Genomic DNA, 25,969 nt, shown 5'->3' with positions numbered 1-25,969 from the left:
GACAGACAAATAAACAAATGATAAACAACATGATAATTTCTCTAGGAGAACTTAGTAGTCACAGCTCACAAAGCCTTGGGAGGTAGTGGTTGGGAAGGTTCCCCTAGGAGATAATTATTACCTGGACTGAGTCTAAAAGGCAACAAGGACTGAAGAGGCAAATAAGTGGGTGGTGAAGTTTTCACAGGGGAAAGTATGAGGACAGTGGTATAGATCAGGGGGAATATATGGCACATTCATGGAACTGCAGGTGGTTACATATGGAGGAATATTGAAAGATAAGGCTGGATAGATCAGTAAAGGCTAGACTGAAGGGACTATGTGTGTGCAATGCTAAGAAACTTAAAGGCTTGGAGGAGTCATTGAATAATTTTTAAGCAGAGCATTGTCATGATACAATTTGCCTTGTAGAATGATCACTGCAGTATAAAGTTTGGTTTGAGAGACAGGGAGAACAATTAGGATGTGACTGCAATTATCCAGCAGAGAAATAATGAGGACTGAAGAAAACCCATGTGGTAAGAATGAGAGGGGTGGGAGAAATTCAGGAGATAATTAGAAGGTAGAATTATTAGGTATTGGTTAATAAACTGAAAATTGGGTGAGGGCACAGAGAGTGATATAGGAAAGAGAATACTCTGGGATGACTCAGCATTCAGGCTGAGCTGACTGGGTAGATGGTGGTGCCATTGATGGAACAAACAAACACAGGGGAGGAGCTAGTTTGGGAATAGGAAAAAGTGATGACTTTAGTTATTTTTATTATTGTCGTGTATGGTGCAGCCTGTGAGACACCCAAGTGGCAATGTCCATGGACACTTGGAATCATGAGTCTGGAGGTGGGGAGAGAAGCCTGGGACAGAGATATGGATCAGGGAGACATAAGCATAGACATGGTGGTTGAAATCCTGGGTGAAGAAGAGCTCACCTACGGTGTCTGTACAGAGGAAGCAAAGAGGAAAGTACAGGTCTCAACCATCTGAAACACTAGCATTTGAAGGATGGGCAAAGGAAGAAGATCGAGAGAAGAAACTGAGAAGACAGAGCAAGAGAAAGCAACAAATTGCAATGAAATAGATGTAAGGGATAAAGGAGCTGTGAGGAGGTCTCTAGGAGTGCTAGAGGAACATAGATGAAAAACACTCAAATGGGGTCTGAGAAGGCTGACCCTATTTCTTTTTATTTAATTCTTTTTAATTGGGGAATATTGGAAGAGTGTGTTCCTCCAGGGCCTATCAGCTCCAAGTTGTACCTCAATCCGGTTGTGGAGGGCACAGCTCAGCTCCAAGTCCAGTCGCCGTTTTTTCAATCTTTTGTTGCAGGGGGCACAGCCCACCATCCCATGCGGGAATTGAACCAGCAACCTTGTTGTTGAGAGTTCGCGCTCTAACTGAGCCATCCGGCTGCCCTTCCGGAAGCTCAGCAGCAGCTCATTGTCTTCAATCTAGTTGTGAAGGGCGCAGCTCACTGGCCCATGTGAGAATCGAACTGGCAACCTTGTTGTTCAGAGCTCGCGATCTAATCAACTGAGCCATCCGGCCACCTGGCTGACCCTATTTTGCTTGAAGAACAGATTAGAAGTTAGTATGAAAAATAGCTGGTGGGCAGAAGAAATGGTCTGTGAGAAGGCATGGAATTCTAAAACAACATAATGCTGTTGGGGAATCAAGCATTTCAGTCTGGCTGGAGCCATGCGTTCAGGACTAAGAGAGATTGATGAGGGCCAGATTATGATGGGCTGTGGATGCTAACGTACTCTAAAAATTATAAGGATCCATTGAAAATTTTAAGTTGGAGGCAATGTGATATTCATTCATCATTCCTTTCTTAAAATATTTCTTGTGTATTCACCATATGCTTCGCACTGGGATACGGTGGTATAATAGGACACTTGTGATCCCTGCTTACAGTCCAGCAGGAAAAACAGACATAAACAAGTGCTATTTGTGCTGAAGGCTCTATAGAAGATGTATGAGTATTTGAGGGACCTAACCTAGTCCAGGGTATCAGGGCTTCTCTGAGGAATGATGTTCAAACTGACAGCAGAAGAATGAGTTTACATTAATGGGGAAAAGGTCTGAGTTGGGAGGACGGAGAGGAGAGAGTGTAGGGAACATTCTAGGCAGAGGAAACAATGTGTACAAAGGCCCTGAGGCTGGGGTGGTGGGAAGAGGAAACATGGAAGGCTAGAATGGGCTGGAATCAAGGGAGTGAGAGAGAGTGTGAATGAGGAGGCTAGAGTGGTAGGCGGAGACTAGATTATATAGGGTGTTGTAGGCCATGTTAAAGAAATTGGACCATGTCATAAGAACATTGGAATCTTTAAAGATGGGGCTTTGTTTAGGGCAGATGGGAGGTAGGCTCTTGCTTTGATTCAATCCTAACCCAGGACACCAGCATGGAGAAAAGTGGTAGAGGCCTAGAGGAGCTGTGAAGGAGCCTGACTCATTCTCATCATATATTCAACACATATTTGCTGAGCACCTGCAAAGTTCTAGGCACTGCAGTAGACACTGGGGGTATAGCAGTGAACAGCACAGGCACCATCCTGCCCTCATGAAGTCTATAGCTTAGTGGCGGGCAAAGACATTAAATACAGAGGGTGCCAAAAGATGTATACACATTTTAAGAAAGGAAAAAACTATTAAAATTGTAATACTCAATATATACCAATAACAAAAGATGAATACAAGTCATGTTTGACTTCTGCAATTATAAGAGGTGCTCAAAGTGGTTACCATCAGCATCTAGACATTTCTGATTATGGCAAACTACTGCTTGAGCAACATTGACCAAAGTGTCCACTTGTATACATTTTTTGGCACCCCCGGTATTTACATTAATACTTGTGGTTTCATGAAGGAAGCAGATAAAGAAAATGTTCTGACCCTATCTTTTCTTCAGGTCTCATTGGAACAGTCTCTTTGGGATTAGGACATAGTTTCTTCTGCTTCTGATATGAAATAATCTCTAAAACACGTAGTTAGGCAAAAAAAAAAAAAAAAAGTAAAATGGTACCCACATTGGAGAGTAGAATGCTATCACTTATATAAAAAATTAGAAGGGGGATATATATGTATATATATATATATATATATATATAAACATATATACATGTATACATATGTGTATATATATATATATATATGTGCTTGTATATGCATAATCGGTCTCCAGAAGGAAACATCTTAGAAGCTGGTCACAATGACTAAATACATTATTTATTTTAAAACAATAACAAATTTTTTGGGTATGGCAGAAGAGAGGGGAGGAGAAGAAGAGGGAGACTATTGAGAACATCTCTTACCATGCTGCCCCAATCTGTCTCCACCCTTCTTGTGGGGCCCAGCCTACTGAGGAGGCTCATTGTAAAACCGCAGGTAAATGAAATCAGCAGAACCACTCCTGATTAATTAGGAAGTGAGGACATGCTGCATCCTGTTGGGATAAGATGTTCCAAATTAGGGAGAGGAGGAATATCAAATCACAGCTCCCTGAGCAAAACTTCTTTTCAGTGTCTTTTGAAAATATTCACCAGCGCTTCACCTGTCAGCATGAGAGAAATGAGGGGAGGGAAAGTATCAAGATTTCAGTTCAAATGAAAAGGTGAACAGCATTTAGAGACACACAGCAGCTGACAGCTTCCTTCAGGAAGGAAGGGAACTAACATTTAACAAGTCCTGCATTCTTTACCAGGTATTGATTTGGAAGATTTATGAACATTATCTCATTAAATCTTAATTAAAAGAAACTATAAGGGAAGTATTACTACCCTTTTACAGACGAGAAGTCTAAGTCTCAGTGTGGTTAGGTAACTTGCCTGAAGTCACACAGGTAGGCAGTCCATACTTTCTATGATATCTTGTTCTAGGTTCTAAGATAGTAATACTGAGGGGGAGATTCCTGAACTATGTGGGAAGTTAAACTAAATTATCTTAGATCCCTTCCAAATCTCAGAGTTGATAATGCTGTAAGGTCTTTAGGGTAAAATGAAAAGCTTCAGAGACTGAAGTTATACTCCTCTGGTTATTTCCGGAGAGTCGATTGTCCACTCATGCATCAGGCTGAGAAGCCTGAGACAGGCTTGTTAGGGCTGATGCCCTGAGTAAAAGCAGGAGTCTTTTAGGAAGGAAGAAGTGGAGACTGAAAAATCAGCAGCCTACTAGCCATGTCTGCCACAGCAGAGTCCAAGAGGTGCTCCTTTCATCACCAGAGCACTCAAGCATGGCAGTTTGACCTGGCAGTGCCAAATAAACCTTGACAGGGGACACACAGGAGGGCAGGCAGAACCTGGTGTCAGCAGCAGGGAGCTGCGGGAACATGGCAGAGCTGGAGCTGGATGCTGGATGTGGGCCAGAGGCCTTCCTGTGAAATGGGACAGAATGCAGTTTTGGACTAGGAAATCATCAAGGAAGCTAAGCCCTGGGCTCCACAGAGTCTGGGATCCAGCATCCTGGGAGAAGCATCCAAGGTTGGAGAAAGGAGTAGGAATCGACATTTACAAGCTTCTGTTGCATTTCAGGTTTCTCCCTCTGGGTCTCTGGGCCCCCTTGCCATCCCTCCTGTCCATAGCACCATGCCTGGAACAGGTAAGCTTTAAAATGAAGTTTCTGAATAACACCAGAATTCCTTTAAATAATGGAATATTAGAACTGAAAGGTACTACCTAAGTCAGCATTTCCTAAATGTACTTCAAAGGATATGAAAGTCTGTGCTGGAGGAAAAGTGTTCCATGATCAAGTTTGGGAAATGCTGAATAAGCAAAGGTTTAAACAAGCGTTTATTTTTTGTTTTGTTTTGATTGCAGCACTTCTCGGCACTCAAGTGCATTGTACATTCCTAAAGTAGCTGTATGGAAGGCTAGAGGAAGGCAGGGTTTTCCAAACCAGTTTTCTACAGAACTCTACTCTTCAAAAAGTATCTGTAACATTTCAAAGAGTTAAGTAGCGTGACCATTTGTCTGGATGTGCCCAGGACAGTCCCAGTGTCTGTCTCTGGTCCTGACATAATTATCAATAGCACTGCCTTCAACTCTTCAAAGTATCTTAGTTTGCATGGTAAAATTTATGTCAACTTGTCCACAGTTTTTGAGAAACTCATATACAAAAATTCAGTTTAATCCAAACCTGCCATTTTACAGAGGACAAAAACGAATTTCAGGGAAGTGAAGTGAGTCACCACAGGCCACAGAGCTGCTTAACCCAGGACCTAGACTTGGGTCTCCTCAATCTTGGTTGTGCTCTTTCTAGAAGACCATGTACCTTTTGTTTGTGGAGATGGGAACACTTGACAGGCTGGAAATCTTTAATTGTGCTCTCAGGTTCTCTTTTCTTTGCCTATGTACTTTTCTTTCTTTGCTCCTCTCTTCCTTCCTGAAGTTTCTTGTTCTTTTTCCCGTCCCGCCTCTTGGTTTGGGGCTGCATATGCCCAGCCCAGGGTGTGTCCTGGAGTAGGATAATTTTGGCATCTGTCCTTCTTGCATTTAGTAAGTCTGGGACTTGCAGAACCAGCCATGCAACTCTGCAGGGCCTGGTTTGAGGAGAGCACTTATAATGAGAGCCCCTCTGGGGCCCAATGCTGATGCTAATGTGGCAGGAGGTGGGCAGATGACTGGAGGGTAGAGAGAGGGTGAAATCCCTTTGGGGATATATGTTTGAAGGGCTATGTCTTAAGGTCCCAGAACCCAGCTGCATTATTTTCCCCTTGTTTTTGCTTCTCCTCATCTTCAGTAACATCATCCTGTTCCCCTGGAAACAACAGCAGGCCTCCATCTCCTAGCTCAGGACTCCACGCCAGCAGCCCCACTGCATCTCAAAATCACTCCAAAGTGGCAGTGAACGCCTCCTCCTGTTTTAATTCTTCAGGGTAAGACGAAAAGGGAGAGTGCAGCAACATCCCAGCAGGGCCAAGGGATGTGTGAGAAGTATCAAAACCTTGGGAAAGAGAGCTATCACAGAGTTGAAAGAAGGGAATGGGGTGGCAGGGAGGGGACAGAGTGGAGAGCCAGATTGGACTTTATCCCTAGGGAGTAGGATTTGAAAGAAAAACTTCAGCCAGTGAGCAGTCCTGGCAAGGAGCTCATGTCAACAAAGCCAAAATTTCCATGCTCACTGGGAACGTGGAAATTTCCAAACACTCCTGTCAGAAAGGGCCAGGCCCTTCATGGGGCTTAGGAGTTCTCCACTTCATGCTAGTAACCCTGTTCTAGGTGTTGTGATGTGAGCCTGAGCTTCGAGTATGGCTGATATGGTGAGAAAGATAGTACTACTCCCTCTCTCATGCTCCCGCCTGGAATGCAGTGGGGGAAAGTAGCCTCTTAGGCCAAAGAATCTACTCTAAAAAGTATTTTCAGAACTGATGCCTTGAGAGATTCTTCCCTGATTCAGAATAAAAGAGAAATTTGAAAGTTTGGTGATACGTTAAAGACCTGAGCTTGTTGGAAGAGATGAATTCACTTGTCCAAACCTAGGTAGTTCAGCATGGCAACCAGCTCTCATTGGCCCATGATTGTACAGCCTCAAAAGTTGGAGCGCCTTTACCAACCCCACCATAAAAAGAGAGAAACCATATTACGTATATTAAAAATGGTTTTGATACAATTCATATACTATAAAATCTATCATTTTAAAGTGTACAATTTGGTGGTTTTTAGTACATTCAAAGGTTGTGCACCTGTAACCATTATCCAGTTCCAGAACATTGTCATCACCCCAGAAAGAAACCCTACACCTGTTAGCAGTCACTGCCCATTCCCATCTTCCCTCATTACATTAGCGGCTTTATAATTGATATGTTTCTTTCTCCCTTCCAGATCTTGGTACCGATGGAATCATCCCACCTACCTCCACTGAGACCAAAAAGTTTCTCCTGTTCCACCTGGCCCTGTATTCTCCACTGGAAGGAAGGGAGTCACACCTTCTCTATATGGACAGATTACTTTCAGAAGAGTAGAAGAGAATCCCCACTATCAATGAACCTAAATCTTGCCTTTATGAGCAAGGGCCTCCGGAGATCCAAACTGTGATTGAACCATGTGTTGACTCCTAGTGTTCTTGAAATACATACCAATACTAGGAGTTGATCATTTACATCTTCCTTGCCTGTGCCCTTATCCTCTAGTTCTAAATATTTCAGATGGCATCACTGTGGCCCTCGTGTTTCAGAGAAAGGACTTTGCACCATTATTCTGCAACTCATTCTGGGGACAGCCATTTGCCTGGTGTGCCAAACTACCAGAAGGGGAGATAATGGTTTTGACTCTCTGAATTTAGCCACAATCTCTGAACTGGTTCTAAAATCTGTGAAAAGATTTGAATCCAATGTCTCCACCAAAGCCTTGATGTTTTTTCTGTTCAGCAAAGTTTTCTGACTGAATCTTCTTTCACTCCATTTCCCTTTAGCCCCGCCCCCCTTTTCTAGAACCAAGTCCATTCATGATTTTGTTCTCCAAGTTCCCTCCTCTTTACAGAAGACTGAGTCCCTCAGTCTGCTGGGCACATTTCTCTACCTGTAGGTGCTCTTCTGTCTGTTACATCTGTCCCAGAGTTCAGGAGCACTTGTTCCTTCTCTCCTACCCTATGTTTCTCCTTATTTCATCCCTTTTCCCTTCTATTGGCTGCAGAAGGAAGAACACAAAAGCAGACATGCAACAATTATGCTGGCAGAATACCTGTAGATGGCCCGTTCCTGTTTTTGCGTTACGTTCTTCTCTCCTTAGTATGGAATTTTCCAGTAAAATGTTTAACTCAGGTGTGAATTTTGAAGATGTCTCTGTAATATTTTACCTTCTTTGAAAAAAAAGAATGAAAAAGAAAGAAAAATATACCAAAGTGTTAAATAATGTGCTAGCTCCCACAAGAGTTCCCAAACGGGCTGGGAATCCAAAGCTTCCCAGGAACATCATCTCTAGTCTCCTTCTTTGTGGGCCAGTGTGTGTAGAGATATAACATGAAGCCATTCCACAAATGGTAACTTTTTTTTTTGAGACTGCATATCCAAGAAAAGTTGATATTCAAAGGAATCTCACTGTTTCTAAATTAATTTGCATAGTGATAATATAAACTATTCCACTATTGATAAGAAGAGGTTTAGATTATTGTTCTCTATCTTTTGTTGTGGGGGATCCGAGTGCATATGATAAAATAGGATGGGAAAAATGTTTCAAATTGATGCATTAAGTCTGTTACTCCCCAAACTGATGCTAAAGATGATATCCATTAGTGCAGGGCTCGGAAGAGTTCCGAGTTCCTACTCTTTTTCACAGAACTGCCTTAAAGGCAGAGAAGGCGAGAGACTTGATTTTTTTATTTTGTAAGTGGGAGATGGTAAACATTTAAAGTCAAGTCATTCGTAGACTTAAGAGGTAAAGGCTGAGATTAGTAGCTCATATCTCAGATATCCTAAAGGTCAGTTATTCATAATTCACAATGAAAAAGCTGTCTTAAATAGGTATTTAAGGCAAAGAATAATTCATAGATTTGCCTTTGGAATGTACTGTGACTCTTGGTGAGGGGCTTGAAGGGGCAGGGGAGCTATCGTTGTGGGTTTTCTTAGGTTAATACAAATTTAAATAGTTACCATTCCTGAGGTAAATATTGACCTGTGGGAAAGGGAGGCTCTTCAAAAATGTAATGGCTGAAGGAGAAAAACTAAAATTGGGATTAGACATTTGTTGCAAATTATAATATCCAAGTGGAAAATCTATACATAAATGATCAAGAGTTAACTGTTCTTGATGTTCGAATGGGGCTTATATTAAGACTAATATTTTCTGTCATGAATTTGGAAAATGTCTATTGATAGGTGGTTAGCTTTGCAAAGAAAGAGCGAGTTGAAAGGGGCTTGGTATGCAGCAGAGACAGCAAGAGCCTTCAACTGTAATTTAAGCATAAAAAGGGACTATTCCACCACCCATGAGCACATCTGTGCATATATGTATATTGCATACATATGTATGTGTGCACGCTTCCTTGTAAACTCATTCTGATGAGCTGACCCTTTTCTGCAGCAATCCTGGCTACCTTGATATCTTGCTCAGGTGAGTGCTAAAAGTTGATCTGCACTGTCCAAGGCTCTAGCTTTCATCCATTTGAACTTTTCAAAAAAATACTTTAATTTTTAAAGCAGTTTTAGGTTTACAACAAAATTGAGAAGAAGGTGCAGAGATTTGTCATATGCCACCCATCTCCACACATGCATAGCCTCCCCAATTATCAACATCACTCATCAGAAAGTACAGTTTTTACCAAGGGTGAACCTACATTGACACATCATAATCACCCAAAGTCCACGGTTTACCTTAGAGCTCACTCTTGGTGTTGTACATCTTAACAGGTTTGGACAAAAGTATGACATACTCATCATCAAAATATCATACTGAGTATTTTTACTGCCCTAAAAATCCTCTGTGCTCTGCCTATTCATTTTTTTGGTCTCTATATTCTTGGCAACCACTGATCTTTTTATTGTCTCCATGGTTTTGCCTTTTCCAGAATGTCATATAATTGGAATCATATAGTATATAGCCTTTCCAGATTGACTTCTTTCACTTAGTCATATGCATGCTTGTTTCTCCATGCTTTTCATGGCTTGATAGCTCATTTCTTCTTAGCTCTGAATAATATTCTATTGTCTTGATGTACCACAGTTTATCCATTTATCAACTTACTGAAGGACATCTTGGTTGCTTCCAAGTTTTGGCAATTATGAATAAAGCTGCTATAAACATCTGTGTGCAGGTTTTTGTGTGAACATAAAATTTCAGTTCCTTTGGGTAAATACCAAAGAGTGTGATTGCTGGATTGTATGGTAAAAGTATATTATTTTTATAAGAAATTGCCAAACTGTCTTTCAAAGTGCCTATACCATTTTGCATTCCCACCAGCAATGACTGAGAGTACCTGTTGCTCCATATTCTCACCAGCATTTATTCTTGTCCATATTCCAGATTTTGGCCATTCTATAGGTATGTAGTAGTACCTCATTGTTTTAATTTGTATTTTCCTGATGGTATATGATATGGAGCATCTTTTCATATGCTTAGTTCCCATCTATATTTTTCGTGAAGTGCTTGTTGAGGTCTGTGGCCCATTTTTCAATCTAGTTGTTTCCTTACTGCTGAGTTTTAAGAGTTCTTTATGTATTTTGGATAACGGTCCTTTATTAGATGTGTGTTTTGCAAATACATTCTCCCAGTCTGTGACTTGTCTTCTAATTCTCCTGATGCTGTCTTTTGCAGAGCAGAAGTTTTTAATTTCAATTAAATCTCGCTTAACAATTTTTTAATTCATGAATCGTATCTTTGGTGTTGCAGCTAAAAAGTCATCATATCCAGGGTCATTTAGGTTTACTCCTATGTTATCTTCAAGGAGTTTTTTTTAGTTTTATGTTTTACATTTATGTTTATCATCCATTTGAGTTCATTTTTGTGAAGCATGTAAGGTCTCTGTCTAGATGATAATGATGATGGTGATGATGATTTTCTTTTCTTTCTTTCTTTTTTCTTTTTTTTTTTTTGCAGGTAGATGTCCAGTTGTTGAAGAGACTATCTTTTCTCCATTGTATTGTTTTAGCTCCTTGGTCAAAGATCAGTTGACTATATTAATGGGGGTCTATTTCTGGGTTCTCTATTTGACTATTGTTTTTAATGAAGGAAATAAACAAAAATATAGCCCAACTGCTCAGCCTCCAGTAACTTCCATTGTCCATTGACTTAGACAGTTGCTGAATAGATTCAAACCTAAAAGTGAGCATCGATTTACCTTTCGTGTCTGTATGATTCTATAAAACTCATACTTCTAGTGAAATTTAACCAAAACTTAGTTAGCTTCTTCAGCATCTAGTTAGGCACAAAAGAATCTAAGGCCAACTATCTAACAGTCATCTAGGGGGAAAGAAAGGAGGGAAAAAATTGTTGCTGCTACTTTTCAGATTTCATACTTAGATCTCTAGTTAACTCAAGACCTGTGGGCCCAGCTGTGGACTCCTAAGACTAAGGAATTTTGGTTCAACTTAGAGAATGAGCTTAGTTACAGGTCTCAAATTAGGAATCCTGCCCTGAGCACCCAAAACCTGTGCACTCCGAATGCTTGTTATACCTCATACAGTACATTTGCTGACTCGGCTGCTGCTGCTTCTCCCACTAGACTGGGGAGCTCCTTGTAGTTGAGGTTGTCTCTCTTTCTTTGTATCCCCATGACGAGCATTGTGACTAGAAGTTAATAGGCAATTAATATTTTTAAAAATTGAATTCATTTTTCCCCTCTAAACAACTTATAATGTCCTTCCCTGAGGTAAGGAACTATGAATACAGAAAAATAAAAGTACACATCTGGAGGAGATTCCAGTCGAATGAAGGCAGTGTATCTTGGTAATTAAGAATATGATCCGATCCTGATCAAAATGGCGGCGTGAGGTGAGCCTCTGTAAAGCTCCCCTGGAATTTACAACGAATCGAATAGCAACGACTCCACAGGGGACTCCCAGCACAGCGGACAGGCAAGACGAAGAGGCCCACTACCGACTGAAATCACCTACAGGTGGGAGATTCGCGCGAGTGGGGGGAGGAGGAAAGGGAGAAGTGCGTGGAGATGGAGCCTCGCGGGCACAGGACGCAGACCTAGCTCAGTGCTCCGAGCTCGCTGCTTCCCGGAGCCACCGCAGCTGCGGGAGAGGAAAGAACTCGGACTGCTGGGGCTCCGCCAGGGCTCCACAGGGCTGAGGGGACAGCATATAACATGGCTGAACCCAACGCTCACGGCAGTGACCTCGGAGAAAAGACTGAGGAAAAAAGCCTGAAAACGGTGGTTTGGGCCCTCACTGCTAGCAGAGAACGGAGCTTTAGGCACTGAGACTAGCCGCCGCCTCCCTACCCTCCCAGAGCTCGCCCCTCCCCCACCTGCCCGGTGCTAGAAACGGAACAGTAGCAGTGTCAGATCAAAAGAACAGAATATTTGCTGTTCTGAGAACTGTGATCTGCAGACACAGACTCGCAGTCCAACTAGTTCCGGCAAAGGGGAGGGAGCTGTGGAAGCAGGACCGGCTGTGGTGGTGGTCGCCACCGTTGCTCTGGGCCACCTCTCACAACTCACACCGCCCTTGGCCCACCTATCTGGGCAGATCCCTGCAGGAGTAAACAGAACTGCTGAAACATACGGGCTTGGAATCTGGTGCAGGCAGAGCTTTGGAACTTCAAAAGCTCTCTGCATACCCACACGGACAGTGCTCCCTGTGACCCAGGCGAAATATTAACAGAGGAGAAGCCCGTCTCCCAGGGAATCCCCCCATTGTGTGAGAAGCTGGAATAGTGCAGAGAAAACATAGCACTACCATGTGAGAGAGAAAAAGAAAGGCTGCACTCGGAGAGAAAATAAAACATGCTACCAACAAGTACTGGAAAACCAAAGAAAGACATCTTCCTATCAACCTGTTGCAGAAGCCACTCCTGTAGATGTCTAGAATGAGAAATACTAAATCAGTAATTGCAATGAATAACCAAGGCAACAAGACAGCTCAGAAAGAAAGTGAAAAGTCTCCAGAAAAGGAACTTAAAGATATGGAAATATGTGACTTAAATGACAGAGAATTCAAGATTGCAGTTCTGAAAAACCTCAACAAGATACAAGAAAACACAGATAGGCAGTTAAATGAACTCTGAAACACAGTCAAAGAACAACATGAACATTTTACGAAAGAGATTAAAATTTTAAAAAAGAACCAAATAGAATTTCTGGAGATTAAGAACTCAATAGAAGAAATTAAGAATGAAATAACCAGCTTAGGTAGTAGAGTTGACCAGATGGAGGAAAGAATCAGTGACACCGAAGATAAAAACCTGGAAATGACACAGATGGAAGAAGAGGGAGACTTGAGACTTAAAATAAATGAAAGAAATCTACAAGAACTTTCTGACTCCATCAGAAAGAGCAATATAAGAATAATGGGCATACCAGAAGGAGAAGAAAGAGAGAAGGGAACAGAGAATATATTCAAACAAATTGTCGATGAGAAATTCCCAAATTTGTGGACAGAACTGGACCCTCGAATCCAAGAAGCAAATAGAATACCTAATTACCTCAATCCCAACAGGCCTTCTCCAAGGCACATTGTATTGAAGCCGTCTAAAATCAATGACAAAGAAAGAATCCTCAAGGCAGCCAGGGAAAAGAAGACGGTAACCTACAAAGGAAAGCCCATTAGATTATCATCAGATTTTTCAGCAGAAACTCTACAAGCCAGGAGGGAGTGGAACCAAATATTTAAATTATTGAAAGAGAAATTATGAGCCAAGAATAATATATCCAGCGAAGATATCCTTTAGACATGAAGGAGGAATAAATACCTTTCCAGACATACAGAAGCTGAGGGAATTTTCTAATACACGACCTGCACTACAAGAAATACTAAAGGAAGCTATTTGACCACCATCAACAGGGACAATTTGTGGCAACAGAAACATAAAAAGGGAGAGAGTAAAGGCCTGAACCGGAATATGGGAATGGAGAAAGTAAGCGTGCTGAAGAAAATGGAATACTCTAAATATCAAACTTTATTCTGAAAAAAAAAGTTTACCCATAAACTTAAGGGTAACCACTCAAAAATAAAAAAATCCAGAACTGAAATATATACTGTAATAAAAGAAGAAACAGAGGGAAACATCATAGAATACCACCACACAGAAATAATAGACAACAACAAAAAGGCAAAGAAACAATAGAGACACAGCCCTACCAGAAAACTACATATAGAATGACAGGAAATACTCACATATCAATAAAAACCCTAAATGTAAATGGACTGAATTCACCAATAAAAAGGCACAGAGTAGCAGATTGGATAAAAAAAAACTAAACCCAACCATATGCTGTCTCCAAGAGACACATCTCAGCTACAAGGACATGCATAGACTCAAAGTGAAAGGGTGGAAATTGACACTCCAAGCAAATGGTACCCAGAGAAAAATCAGGTGTAGCCATAATGATATCAGATGAAACAGACTTCAGGGTGAAAAAGATAACAAGAGACAAAGATGGACATTTCATAATGGTGAAGGGGACTGTACAACAAGAAGACATAACAGTCATCAATATTTATACCCCCAACCAGGGAGCACCGAAATACACCAAGCAACTACTAACAGAACTAAAGGGAGAAATTGACCAAAACACAATTATATGACGGGACTCAAATACATCATTGACAGCTATGGATAGATCATCCAAACAGAAAATAAGTAACGAAATAGCCCTAAATGACACATTAGATGAAATGGACATAATTGACATTTATAGAGCACTTCATCCTAAAACATCAGACTATACATTCTTTTCCAGTGTACATGGAACATTCTCAAGGATAGACCATATATTGGGACATAAAATCAGCCTCAGCAAATATAAGAAGATTGAAATCATACCAAGCATATTCTCTGATCACAAGGCTTTGAAACTGGATACCAACTGCACAAAGAAAGCAGGAAACAACACAAATACATGGAGATTAAACAACATACTTTGAAAAGTGACCGGGGCAAAGAAGAAATTAGAGGAGAGATCAAAAGATACATAGAAACAAATGACAATGAAAATACATCCTACCAAATTTTTTTGCATGCAGCGAAAGCACTTTTAAGAGGGAAATTTATATCATTACAGGCCTATCTCAAGAAACAAGAAAAATCCCAAATAAATAACCTCATGTTACACCTTAAAGAACTAGAAAAAGAAGAACAAGTGAAACCCAAGGTCAGCAGAAAGGAAATAAAAAAAGGAAATAACAAAAATCAGAGCAGAACTAAATGAAATAGAGAACAAAAACACAATAGAAAAAATTAATGTGACAAAGAGCTGATTCTTTGAAAAGATTAACAAAATTGACACACCCTTGGCTAGACTCACTAAGATAGAAAGAGAGAAGACACTAATTAACAAAATCAGAAATGAAAATGGGAAGTTATCGCGGACACCACAGAAATACAAAGGATCATCCAAGAAGACTATGCAGGACTATATGCCACCAAATTCAATACCTAGAAGAAATGGACAAGTTCTTAGAAACATGTAGCCATCATAGGCTGAACCATGAAGAACTGGAAAATCTAAACAGACCGATCACCAGTAACGAAATTGAATCAGTCATCCAAAACCTTCCCAAAAGCAAAAGTCCGGGACCAGATGGCTTCACTAGTGATTCTACCAAACCTTCAAAGAGGATCTAATACCAATCCTGCTCAAACTCTTCCAAAAAATTGAAGAAGAGACAGTACTCCCTAACTCATTTTATGAGGCCAACATTACCCTGATACCAAAATCTGGTAAGGACAACACAATAAAAGAGAACTACAGACCAATATCTCTGATGAATACCGATGCAAAAATCCTAAATAAAATTCTAGCAAATCGAATACAACAATGCATTAAAAAGATTATTCATCACGACCAAGTGGGGTTCATCCCCGGGGCACAAGGATGGTTCAACATCCGCAAATCCATCAATGTGATACATCACATAAACAAAATAAAGGACAAAAATCATATGATTATATCAATTGATGCAGAAAAAGCATTTGACAAGATACAACATCCATTTATGATTAAAACACTTAATAAAATAGGTATAGAAGGAAAATAACTTAACATAATAAAGGCCATATATGACAAGCCCTCTGCTAATCTCATAATTAATGGGGAAAAACTGAAGCCCTTTGCTCTACGTTCAGTAACACGACAGGCTGTCCCCTATCACCTCTGCTTTGCAACATAGTGTTGGAAGTCCTTGCCAGAGCAATCAGGCAACAGAAGGAAATAAAAGGCATCCAAATTGGGAATGAAGAAGTTAAATTATTACTCTTTGCAGACAACATGATGCTGTATATAGAAAACCCTGAAGACTCCACCAAAAAGCTATTAGAAACAATCAACGAATACAGTAATGTGGCTGGCTACAAAATCAACGTACAAATGTCCATTGCATTCCTATATATTAACAATGAAGTCTCAGAAAAAGAAATACAAAAACAATTCCTTTTGCAATTGCAGCAAAAAGAATAAAATACCTAGGAATAAACGTAACCAAGGACGTGAAAGACCTATATGCTGAAAACTATAAGACATTTTTGAAAGAAATTGAAGAACACACAAAGAAATGGAAAGACATTCCGTGCTCATGGATTGGAAGAATCAACATAGTTAAAATGGCCATATTACCCAAAGCAATATACAGATTCAATGCAATCCCCATCAAAATCCCAATGGCATTGTTTAAAGAAATAGAACAATAAATCATCAGATGTTTCGAACCACAAAAGACCACGAATAGACAAAGCAATCTTAAGAAAAAAGAACAATAATGGAGGTATCACACTTCCTGACTTTGGCTTGTACTACAGGGCTACAATAATCAAAACAGCATGGTATTGGCAGAAAAACAGACACATAGACCAATGGAATAGAGTTGAGAACCCAGAAATAAAACCACATAAATATGGACAGATGATTTTTGACAAAGAAGCTAAAATCATACAATGGAGCAAAGACAGCCTCTTCAATAAATGGTGCTGGGAGAATTGGATAGCCACGTGTGAAAGAAATAATGAAACTGGACTGCTATTTGTTACCATGTACCAAAATTAATTCAAAATGGATCAAAGACTTAAGCATAAGACCTGACACAATAAACTGCATAGAAGAAAACATAGGTACTAAACTTATGGACCTTGGATTCAAAGAGCATTTTATGAATTTGACTCCAAAGGCAATGGAAGTAAAAGCTAAAATAAACGAATGGGACTGTATGAAACTTAAAACCTGCACAGCAAATGAAACCATTGACAAAATAAAGAGGCAACCAACTGAATGGGAGAAGATTTTTGCAAACAGCGCCTCTGATAAGGGGCTAATATCCAAAATGTACAAGGAACTCATGCAACTCAACAACAAAAAAACAAACAACCCAATTGAAAAATGGTCAGAGGACCTGCAGAGACATTTATCCAAAGAGGACATACAAATGGCAAATAGACATAGGAAAAAATGCTCAACATCACTAATCATCACAGAAATGCAAATAAAAACCACAATGAGATATCACCTCACCCCAGTCAGAATGGCTATCATCAACAAGACAAATAGTAACAAGTGTTGGAGAGGCTGTGGAGAAAAAGGAACCCTCATACACTGTTGGTGGGAATGCAGACTGGTGCAGCCGTTATGGAAGGCAGTGTGGAGGTTCCTCAAAAAATTACGAATAGAATTGCCATATGACCCAGCAATCCCTCTCCTGGGTATCTACCCAAAAAATCTGAAAACATTTATCCATAAAGACACGTGTATTCCAATGTTCATTGCAGCTTTGTTTACGGTGGCCAAGACATGGAAACAACCAAAATGTCCTTCGATAGATGAATGGATAAAGAAGTTGTGGTATATATACATAATGGAATACTATTCGGCGGTAAGAAAAGAAGATATAGGATCATTTCTTACAACATGGATGGATCTTGAGAGTATGATGCTAAGCGAAATAAGTCAGACAGAAAAAGCAGAGAAGCATATGATTTCACTGATATGTGGTATATAAACCAAAAACAACAAAAGGACAAGACAATCAAATGAGAAACAAAAACTCATAGACACAGACAATAGTTTAGTTGTTACCAGAGGGTAAGGGGGGTGGAGGGTGGGAGATGAGGGTAAGGGGGATCAAATATATGGTGATGGAAGGAGAACTGACTCTGGGTGGTGAACACACAACGGGATTTATAGATGATGTAATACAGAATTGTACACCTGAAATCTATGTAATTTCAGTAACAATTGTCACCCCAATAAATTAAATTAAAAAAAAAAGAGTATGATCCCTAGGAGTTCATAACCTACTAATCATGTTATCTTGGGCAAGCTCTGTGACTGCTTTGTGCCTCAGTTTTTCACTTGTAGAATGTGAGTAACAATAGAGGAACTCAGAGTTGTGAGAATTAAAAGAATTAATATATGTAAACTGCTTGGAAAATGCCTGGTATATTAATATGTATCATCTGTTACTGTGATTATTATGGTTATTGTCATTGTTATTCAAATAAATTGGTGGAGAATTCCTGTCTCCTGTTCTCCCTAGTAGCCCAGAGCTTTTCTGGGGGATGCTACATATTGACAAGGATCTGATTTGGTAGAACAAGAATTGTGCCCAAAGATATATACATTAATAAAACTTAATCCTAGGTAATGAAGCTTAAACCTAGAATCCCAATCACCTTAGGATAAAGGCCCAATAGAGTCCCCACTGGAAGAACTGGCACCTTTCTTTATTACCTCAGCCATTAGACTCCTGAAGACTTGAATACTCTGTTCTTTGGGAAATGGTTGCAGCAAGAAAAAAGTTCCATATTCAGGTACTAGAAGGAAAAAAAGTACTGCAACAAAACCAAATGGGGAAAAGGTTGAGATTTGCATACTATGCACTTAGTGAAATGGATCTTCTTGTGTTTTCTTCAGGCTATCATTACCTCTTATCTGGTCTATTTCAACCAACTTGTAACAGGTTGTCTTCTCCAATTCATCTTATACTAATTTCAGTTGAGTATTTGTATAGAAGGAATTCTCAACTTTGGTTGTACATTGGAATCACCTGGGAAGCTTTAAAAACGATTGCTACCCACACAAATTCTAATTTACTTTATCTGGGGTATGGCCTACGCATTGGGATTTTTTTTAAAGGTCCTCCAGTCATTTTATTGTGCTACCAAGATTGAGAATCACTGCCGAGATGTGCATACATATCACTGGGAACTTTATCAAAATGGAGATTCTGATTCAGTAGGTCTGGGGTTAGGGTCTGAGATTCTGTGCTTCTAACAAACTCTCGGGTGATGTAGATTTTGCTGGCTCATGCATCATACTTTGAGTAGCAAGGGTTTAGAGGACATGGTAAAATTACTCCCTTGCCAATAACATCATAGGTTTTCTGTTATCTGTATAATAAGATGACTCAGCCTAGCATCTTAGGCTGGCATCAGCTATTTAAGATCATCTAACAGTAGTGGTCAAATGTCACTAATGTCACTAATCATCTGAATGACCCCTTGGCAGGTTTTAAAAAAGAAAGATTCCTGGGCCCCACACCAGGCCTACTAAATCATAATCTTCAAGGTGCAGTCTGCACAAGGTATTTTAAATACACTTCCCAAGTGGTATACACAATAAGATTTAGGAGCCACAATATGCTTTCAATATACTTTTCTAGCTTTATTTCCTATGAATTCAACCAGCAAACATTTATTGCACCTGCTAATACCAAGTACTCAGGAAACAAAGATGAAAACAGTGTAATCCTTACTCTTGAAGGGTTGGCAAGACAGATGACCAAAATCACACAATTTACTGTCCTCTGGACCTAGCCTAAATGTTCACACCTCTGCTCGAGGTCTTCTGCTTTTATGATGGGGAGCCTTTCAGCACCCCATCATTGCTTGTGTCGATCAAACCAGATGCCTTCTTTCCCATATTTGAGTCTCTATAGTATGTTTAGTCATCTCTTCAAATTTACTTTCCTTGGTCTTAAAATAGATCCACAGAGGAGAAAGCATTTACCCAAAGTGACATAACCACAACAATAATTAATATTTATATAGTGACTTCCATGTGCCAGCCATTATTACGAACACTTTACACATGTTAAATGTCTGAAATTCTCACAAAAACCTTATGAGATAGCTATTATTACTATCCCTGTTCTATGGATGTGAAAATTGAGTCACAGAAAAGTTAGGTAATTTGACCAAATAAATACACATACTCAGTAATCAAACCAGGTTTACTCTTAAGTGTTATTATACTCTACTACCAAGTTGGTGACAGGGCTGAAAGGAGAAGAAATAACTTCTAATTTCCAGGCCTGAGCACTTTTCTGGAAATCAGTTTGTGTGCTTGTTGTACAACTTAGACTCAAGCACGAGGGCAGGGACTAGGTCTTGCATCTCCAGAGTGCCTAGTGAAGGGTGCAAGCACTTAGTAGGTGCTCAAGTACTGGTATTGGATGGGCTTTCCCATCGTGGGAGAGGTAGGGGAATGGATAATTATTGAAACGAACAAGCAAGAGCAACAGCCTGCAGGTCTCATGTCACCACTAGATCACCATCACTGCACCATCCCCACCGCCCCACCCCCGCCCCTTACTACCACATCCCCACTAGCTCTGCCTCGAGCGAAGGAAGACCCTTCACCCGCTTTCAGAACGTCCCTCGTCCAGCTCAGGCTCTGCGCTCCGTCCTCCCAGCCACCAGGTGCCCCCCGACCCCCGACTCCTGCCGTCAGAACTTCATCCTCTTCCCCTGCTCCCGCTGCTTCCTGCTCCCTGGATCCAGGCCCTGAGCTCCGGGTCCCAGGCGCCCAAAGTTCCCGTGTTTGCTCTGCCAGGTAACAGCGCGGCGCGAACCACCCAGCTACCGCGGCCAGGCTGGGCTCTGGACGCGGGTGGCACAGCCCGCCCGGGACGCTAGTGGGGAAAGACGCCGGCAGAGGGCCTGGCCACTGATGGGAGGAGCCTTCTCCTGCCTTTGGGAACCCGAGGCCTTTCCGCGCCGGGCTCGGGCGCCGGGGGATGCCGGGCGTGGCCGGCAGTCCGTAGGCCGGTCTCAGGGAGATGCGTGGCGGTGACTGCGAGGCGCCCAGGTCGCTGCTAGCCCCAGACACGCCTGCTCCCAGGCCAGGAGCCAGGTGAGCCCGCCCAAAGCTCCTTTACCCGAATCTGGGCCTGGAATGAACAGCAGGAGCCGTAAAATTCTGTGCTGGAACGGCCATGTAAATACCCTCCATTCTTTCACCCAAAAGTAAAAAGCCAAAACCCAGAGATGGAGTGACTTTCCCAAGGTCACAGAGTTGTGTCTGCCATTTACAAATGTCTGTTCTTTTATTTAAGGTTTTGTAAATGGGCTACTGTTTCCAGGGAATTAGAATTCAGGGAAGAGGACTCTAAAAATACTAATCGGCATATCCAAATGAGCTGATCAGCATTACTGGCGGGTGACCCTAGGCTTTAAAAGGAAATAATAGAGGATGGTTCTTTTTACTCTGTGTACTTTGTATTTCTGGCCTTTACTCTGAAAATTGGCCTAGATGTTTTACAAAATTGATCTCAGAACTTGACCAGATTATAGAATTTTTCTTATGTTAATTTTTAAAATTTTCAATTATAGTTGACATACAGTATTATTTTATATTAGTTTCAGGTGTACAGCATAGTAGTTTGACGTTAGTATAATTTTCAAAGTGATCCCCCTCCCATAAGTCTAGTACCCACCTGGCATCATACATAGTTATTACAATGTTATTGATTATTTATGCTATGCGGTACTGTACTTACATCCCTCTATTTTGTGACCTCCAACTTGTACTTAATCCCTTCAACTTTTTCACCCATCCCCACCCCCCAACCCCAATCTGGCAACTATCAGTTTATTCTCTGTTATCTATGAGTCTATTTCTGTTTTGTTTGTTCATTTATTTTGTTCTTTAGGTTTCACATATAAGTGAAATCATATGGTATTTCAGTCCTCATTTTTCTTTTCTCTGTCTTTTTTTTCTTTTTCTTAAAAACTGAGGCTCAAGAGGTTAAAGTGATTTGCCCATACTCTTATTGGCTAGTTAGGGGCAGAGACAGAATTGGAACCAAGATCTATGATTGATACCTACTGTTTTCTTGAATAGAAATCTGATTTCACATGAAAGCTGTACAGAACTTGACCTTCATAAAGCCCTCCCTGGATAGCATTCTTGGGAGTGACTTGTGTGTTGGTCCACAGATACTATTTCACTTGTTAGAGTAGGATTAAGCAATACTTGTAGCCATGCAGAAAATTCCTGCTGCGATGAGACAGATATCTGAAATGTTTTTCACTTTTTTCCTTGTACTTTCAACAGAGGAGCTAGTGAATATTAATAACAACATCATGGTTATTTTAGATTTTAGTCCTGTATGTCTAAATTGCCTAAGTTATAGTCCTGATATCTTTGTCACCAGTAAAAATTTCAAAGTATAGTTTTCTGACTTTGTTTAATTTTTAATTAAATAGTTACCTTAAAGATATTTTTATATCTCAATAAAAACTTTTCAATTATAACCTCAAAATCATGCTTCCTCCCTTGTCAGTCTTTGGGTTGCATTTCAGAACTGAATAGAACTAGAATTTATTATCCCTTCTAAAATACCTGTACTCTGTTAGATTCTGTATTTAGGTTTACCTCAAGTTTCGATTTTGACTGATAAAGCCGTGACCCAAATACAAACTTCAGTTGAGTTTACTATTAACTTAAAACCACATTAAACTGCCATGTGTCATATGATCTCTAGGAAAGACCACATGTGGTGGTGGTGCTTTTTCATGAGAGCTTCTTATTGGGATTTTGTAAATGTGAGCGCAGTATCTAATACATGTATTATTATATCACCACATATCATTGTCTGTCATCACTGGGATATTATTAATGCCATTTACTTATAGCAATGTGTTATACTAGACAGTCTACTAACTCTGAATGCAGTTCCTGGTTTTCAGTTTAGCTTTTACCAGTTTCTAACACGTTATCTTTAAGGAACATGGAGTCAGAAATACAGCCACACTTAAATAGAAGATTCTTGGCTATGTAGATAGCCAAGGAGGGCTTCAGTGAAGGCAATATTTTTGTACTATTCAATAGTAGAAATGAAGATTATACATAAATGGACCCAATGCTCTTTTCTTAGGTGCGTCATTTGTTTTACGGTTTCGGTCTTTTCATCATAGGATGGCATTAGCTCTGTGTCTGCAGGTGCTGTGCAGCCTGGGGGTCTGGCTCTCGCTCTACATTTCTTTCTGCCACCTGAATAAGCACCGAAGCTATGAGTGGAGCTGCCGGCTGGTTACATTCACCCATGGAGCCCTCTCTATAGGCCTCTCAGCTTATATTGGCTTCATTGATGGCCCTTGGCCTTTTACATACCCAGGTAGGTGGGAGACAGGATTTTCCCTAAGGGATTTACAATATGGGGGTAGTCTTAGAAGGATGGAACTTTTTCCACAGAATTTGTACAATATCAAAGAATACTGAAAAATAATTACCATTATAATTTGTATTGGGAGTTTTCATTCTTCATTGTTGATTCTGATATTTTATATGTCATTTGTTTCTACTTTTCATAACTGTACTTTTAAAACAAATTTTAAATGTTTTTTATAATGTAGTCCGTCAAAATGTACAAAAAAAACATAAAGCCAATATCAACATCTTCCACCCACCACTCCAAACAGACTGTATTATACATAGTTTGTGGTAACCTGCAATTTTTACTTGATTGTATATTCAGAGGACATCGTCTTCCCAAGTTTATGTATCTGTGTGTGTATATCTATATCTATAGCTATATATCTATATCTATATATCTTCCTTTTTCTTTTTAATTATTATAGAATATTGTGTTGTATGCATTCCATCGTTTATTTAACCAGTGCCTCAGTATTTGGGGCAGCTATATTCATTTTTAAGCTGCTAGATATTCAAGTGTTACTTTCTTAAAATACAAAAATTATATCCCCTTGTATAGTTTGCTGGGGCTGCTGTAACAAAATACTACAGATTGGATAGCTTAAGCAACAGAAATCTATTTTTTCACAATTCTGGAGGCTAGAAGTCCAAGATCAAGGTGTTGGCTGGTTTGGTTTCTTCTGAGGCTTTGCTCCTTTGCTTGCAGATGGCTGCCTTCTTGCTGTGTCCTCACATGGTCTTCCCTTTGTGTGTGTTTGTGTCCTCATCTCCTTGATTTATAAGGACACCAATTACATTGGATTAGGGCCCACCATAACAACCCTATTTTAACTTAGTTACCTCTTTGAAAGCCTTATCTCCAAATACTGTCATATTCTGAGGTACTGGGGGTTAGGGTTTCAACATATGAATTTTGGGGTGACACAATGCAGTCTATAAGTCCCCTAGAATAAGATTTAAAAAAAATAGCTTAGATTCTTTAAAAAAAAAATTCCTTAAGATACTGAACTTTTGAGTTTTCCCCCAAATTGTCAAATTGATATGAAAGCAACTGTTAAGCTTTGTGTTTTATGTGAAGGTTCTTAATGGAATTGGACATGCCAGATTCTTGCACCCTATGTTCTTGGACATGAGAACACATTAATTTCTGGGGTTCTTTCCAAAGTCCACTTTCAAGATGGGTTAGGGTCACCAGTGTCCAATAATCTAACCCAGTAAACTACAAAATTAATCTGATATTCAGGACAAGATAACTGAAAGTTCTGGAAACAAAACTTTAGCTGCTTAAAAAAATATAAAAGGAAAGAAAGAAACTGTAGGATTTTAATTGAAAGAACAACATAACTCAATTTTATGTTGCTGCATAGAACGAATACTGAGATCATTGCTGGTGCTCACATCACTTATTGAGATCTGATTCATCAGAACAACATTTCCTGGGGTCTATAACGTTAGTTTGATGAAGACCAAGGTTTTAGATTTTAGTCTTTCTTTGGTTGTCATTAAAAAGCATGTGCCTGCCATTGTTTTTGCTTTCAATGATTTTAAAAGGTTTGCGAGACAACAATGTAAGATGCCTGTGTAAGGCAGCATAATCCCCAGTCACTCAATTTGCTTATTTTGATTTATTTCAGGCTCACCCAATACACCTCTCCAAGTGCACATTCTGTGTCTCACCTTGGGCTACTTCATCTTCGACTTGGGTTGGTGTATCTACTTCCAGTCTGAGGGGGCCCTGATGCTGGCTCACCACACGCTGAGTATCTTGGGCATCATCGTAGCCCTGATGCTTGGAGAGTCAGGCACAGAGGTCAATGCAGTCCTCTTTGGAAGTGAGATTACTAATCCCTTGCTACAGATGCGCTGGTTTCTTCGTGAAACAGGGCACTACCACAGTTTCACTGGAGATGTGGTGGACTTCCTCTTTGTGGCTCTGTTCACTGGAGTGAGGATAGGCTTAGGAGCTCACCTCCTTTTCTGTGAAATGGTCTCACCCAAGCCCAAGTGGTTTATGAAGGCTGGGGGGATAGCCATGTATGCTGTGTCTTGGTGTTTCATGTTTAACATCTGGCACTTTGCATGGAGGAAAAGCATCAAAAAGTACCAGGCATGGAGAAGCAGGCGGAGTGAAGAGCAGCAACTAAAACATAATGGACATCTCAAAACGCACTAGCCAAGTTTTACTGCGGCTAATGGATTGAGTTAAATCATCCATGGGAACCAGGTTAGAAATATGGCTGTTATGGAATCATGCTTATATAACAAACTTCGGTTTCAAAAAGGGCTAAATTTATCAAACAGTTTTCAAGTGGAGCACATACCAGTATTATAACACTAACTTCTACAGTGGTACATAGTTGTAGAAAGGGAGACTAATCAGTGGTAGTTGTTGAGTAAGCCAGAACTGCATTCCTTTAGTTTGTGGTGATCTGGGTCCTTTTGTCCCATGGGAGGCTTGATGTTCAGTCAGCTTAGAAAAGAACTCTGAAAAAATTAATGCTATTTCCTCCTTACTCCTTTGAAAAGTGACTCTTTCAACAAACACTGTTCTGCTTTCTATGTAGCAATTTAAATAAATTCACCCCATTTACTATAAAATGAGGAACTTTTAGGAAGATACATGGCTTTGGCATTTTGAGCATTGGATCAAGGAACTAGATCTGCTTAAACAAGGGGAGGTGGAAGGATGAAAGAAGGATGGGGGTGAAACTGAGCCTCCCTATACAAACTGTACTGGGGTGTCCAAGACCACCCTTAGGTTTGGTACTTCGCCAAGAGGACTCCCAGGACTCAGCATGTAGTTGTACTCATAGGTTGTTTTTTTTTTTCTCTTTTACAGTGGAAAGATCAGCAAAAGGAAAAGGTGCGTAGGGCAGAATCCAGGGGAAACCCATTGGGATCATACAGGCTGTACTTAATTCCTGTAGCAATGATTTGTGACAATATGTGTGAAACGT

General features: G+C 40.3%; 2 protein-coding genes across 3 annotated transcripts in view; both read left to right on the top strand.

Moving 5' to 3' along the window:
* POU2F3 (POU class 2 homeobox 3) overlaps window positions 1-10,753 on the top strand; it is a 90,773-nt gene extending 80,020 nt beyond the window's left edge. Inside the window, exons 10-12 of the mRNA XM_074335329.1 lie at window positions 4,523-4,589; window positions 5,730-5,865; window positions 6,812-10,753. Coding sequence (XP_074191430.1) covers window positions 4,523-4,589; window positions 5,730-5,865; window positions 6,812-6,851 — 243 coding nt within the window. The 3' untranslated portion in view covers window positions 6,852-10,753. The remainder of the gene's footprint in view (window positions 1-4,522; window positions 4,590-5,729; window positions 5,866-6,811) is intronic.
* A 9,424-nt stretch (window positions 10,754-20,177) lies between these two features.
* Window positions 20,178-25,491, top strand: TLCD5 (TLC domain containing 5). Of its 2 annotated transcripts, none has more exons than XM_019718214.2 (3): window positions 20,178-20,408; window positions 22,775-22,974; window positions 24,647-25,329. In XM_019718214.2, the coding sequence occupies exons 2-3, from the start codon at window positions 22,776-22,778 to the stop codon at window positions 25,183-25,185; spliced, it is 738 nt and encodes a 245-aa protein (XP_019573773.2). In that variant the 5' UTR covers window positions 20,178-20,408; window position 22,775; the 3' UTR covers window positions 25,186-25,329. The 2 variants fall into 2 exon arrangements, with proteins under 2 accessions (XP_019573773.2, XP_019573771.2); XM_019718212.2 differs by lacking the exon at window positions 20,178-20,408 and adding an exon at window positions 20,498-20,708 and having other exon boundaries at window positions 24,647-25,491.
* The last annotated feature ends 478 nt before the right edge of the window (window positions 25,492-25,969 follow it).

This window comes from Rhinolophus sinicus, linkage group LG06, assembly GCF_036562045.2.
Source record: "Rhinolophus sinicus isolate RSC01 linkage group LG06, ASM3656204v1, whole genome shotgun sequence".
NCBI lineage: Eukaryota > Metazoa > Chordata > Mammalia > Chiroptera > Rhinolophidae > Rhinolophus > Rhinolophus sinicus.
The sequence above is the reverse complement of the archived record's forward strand: the minus strand, read 5'-3'. Positions and strand labels throughout refer to the sequence as shown.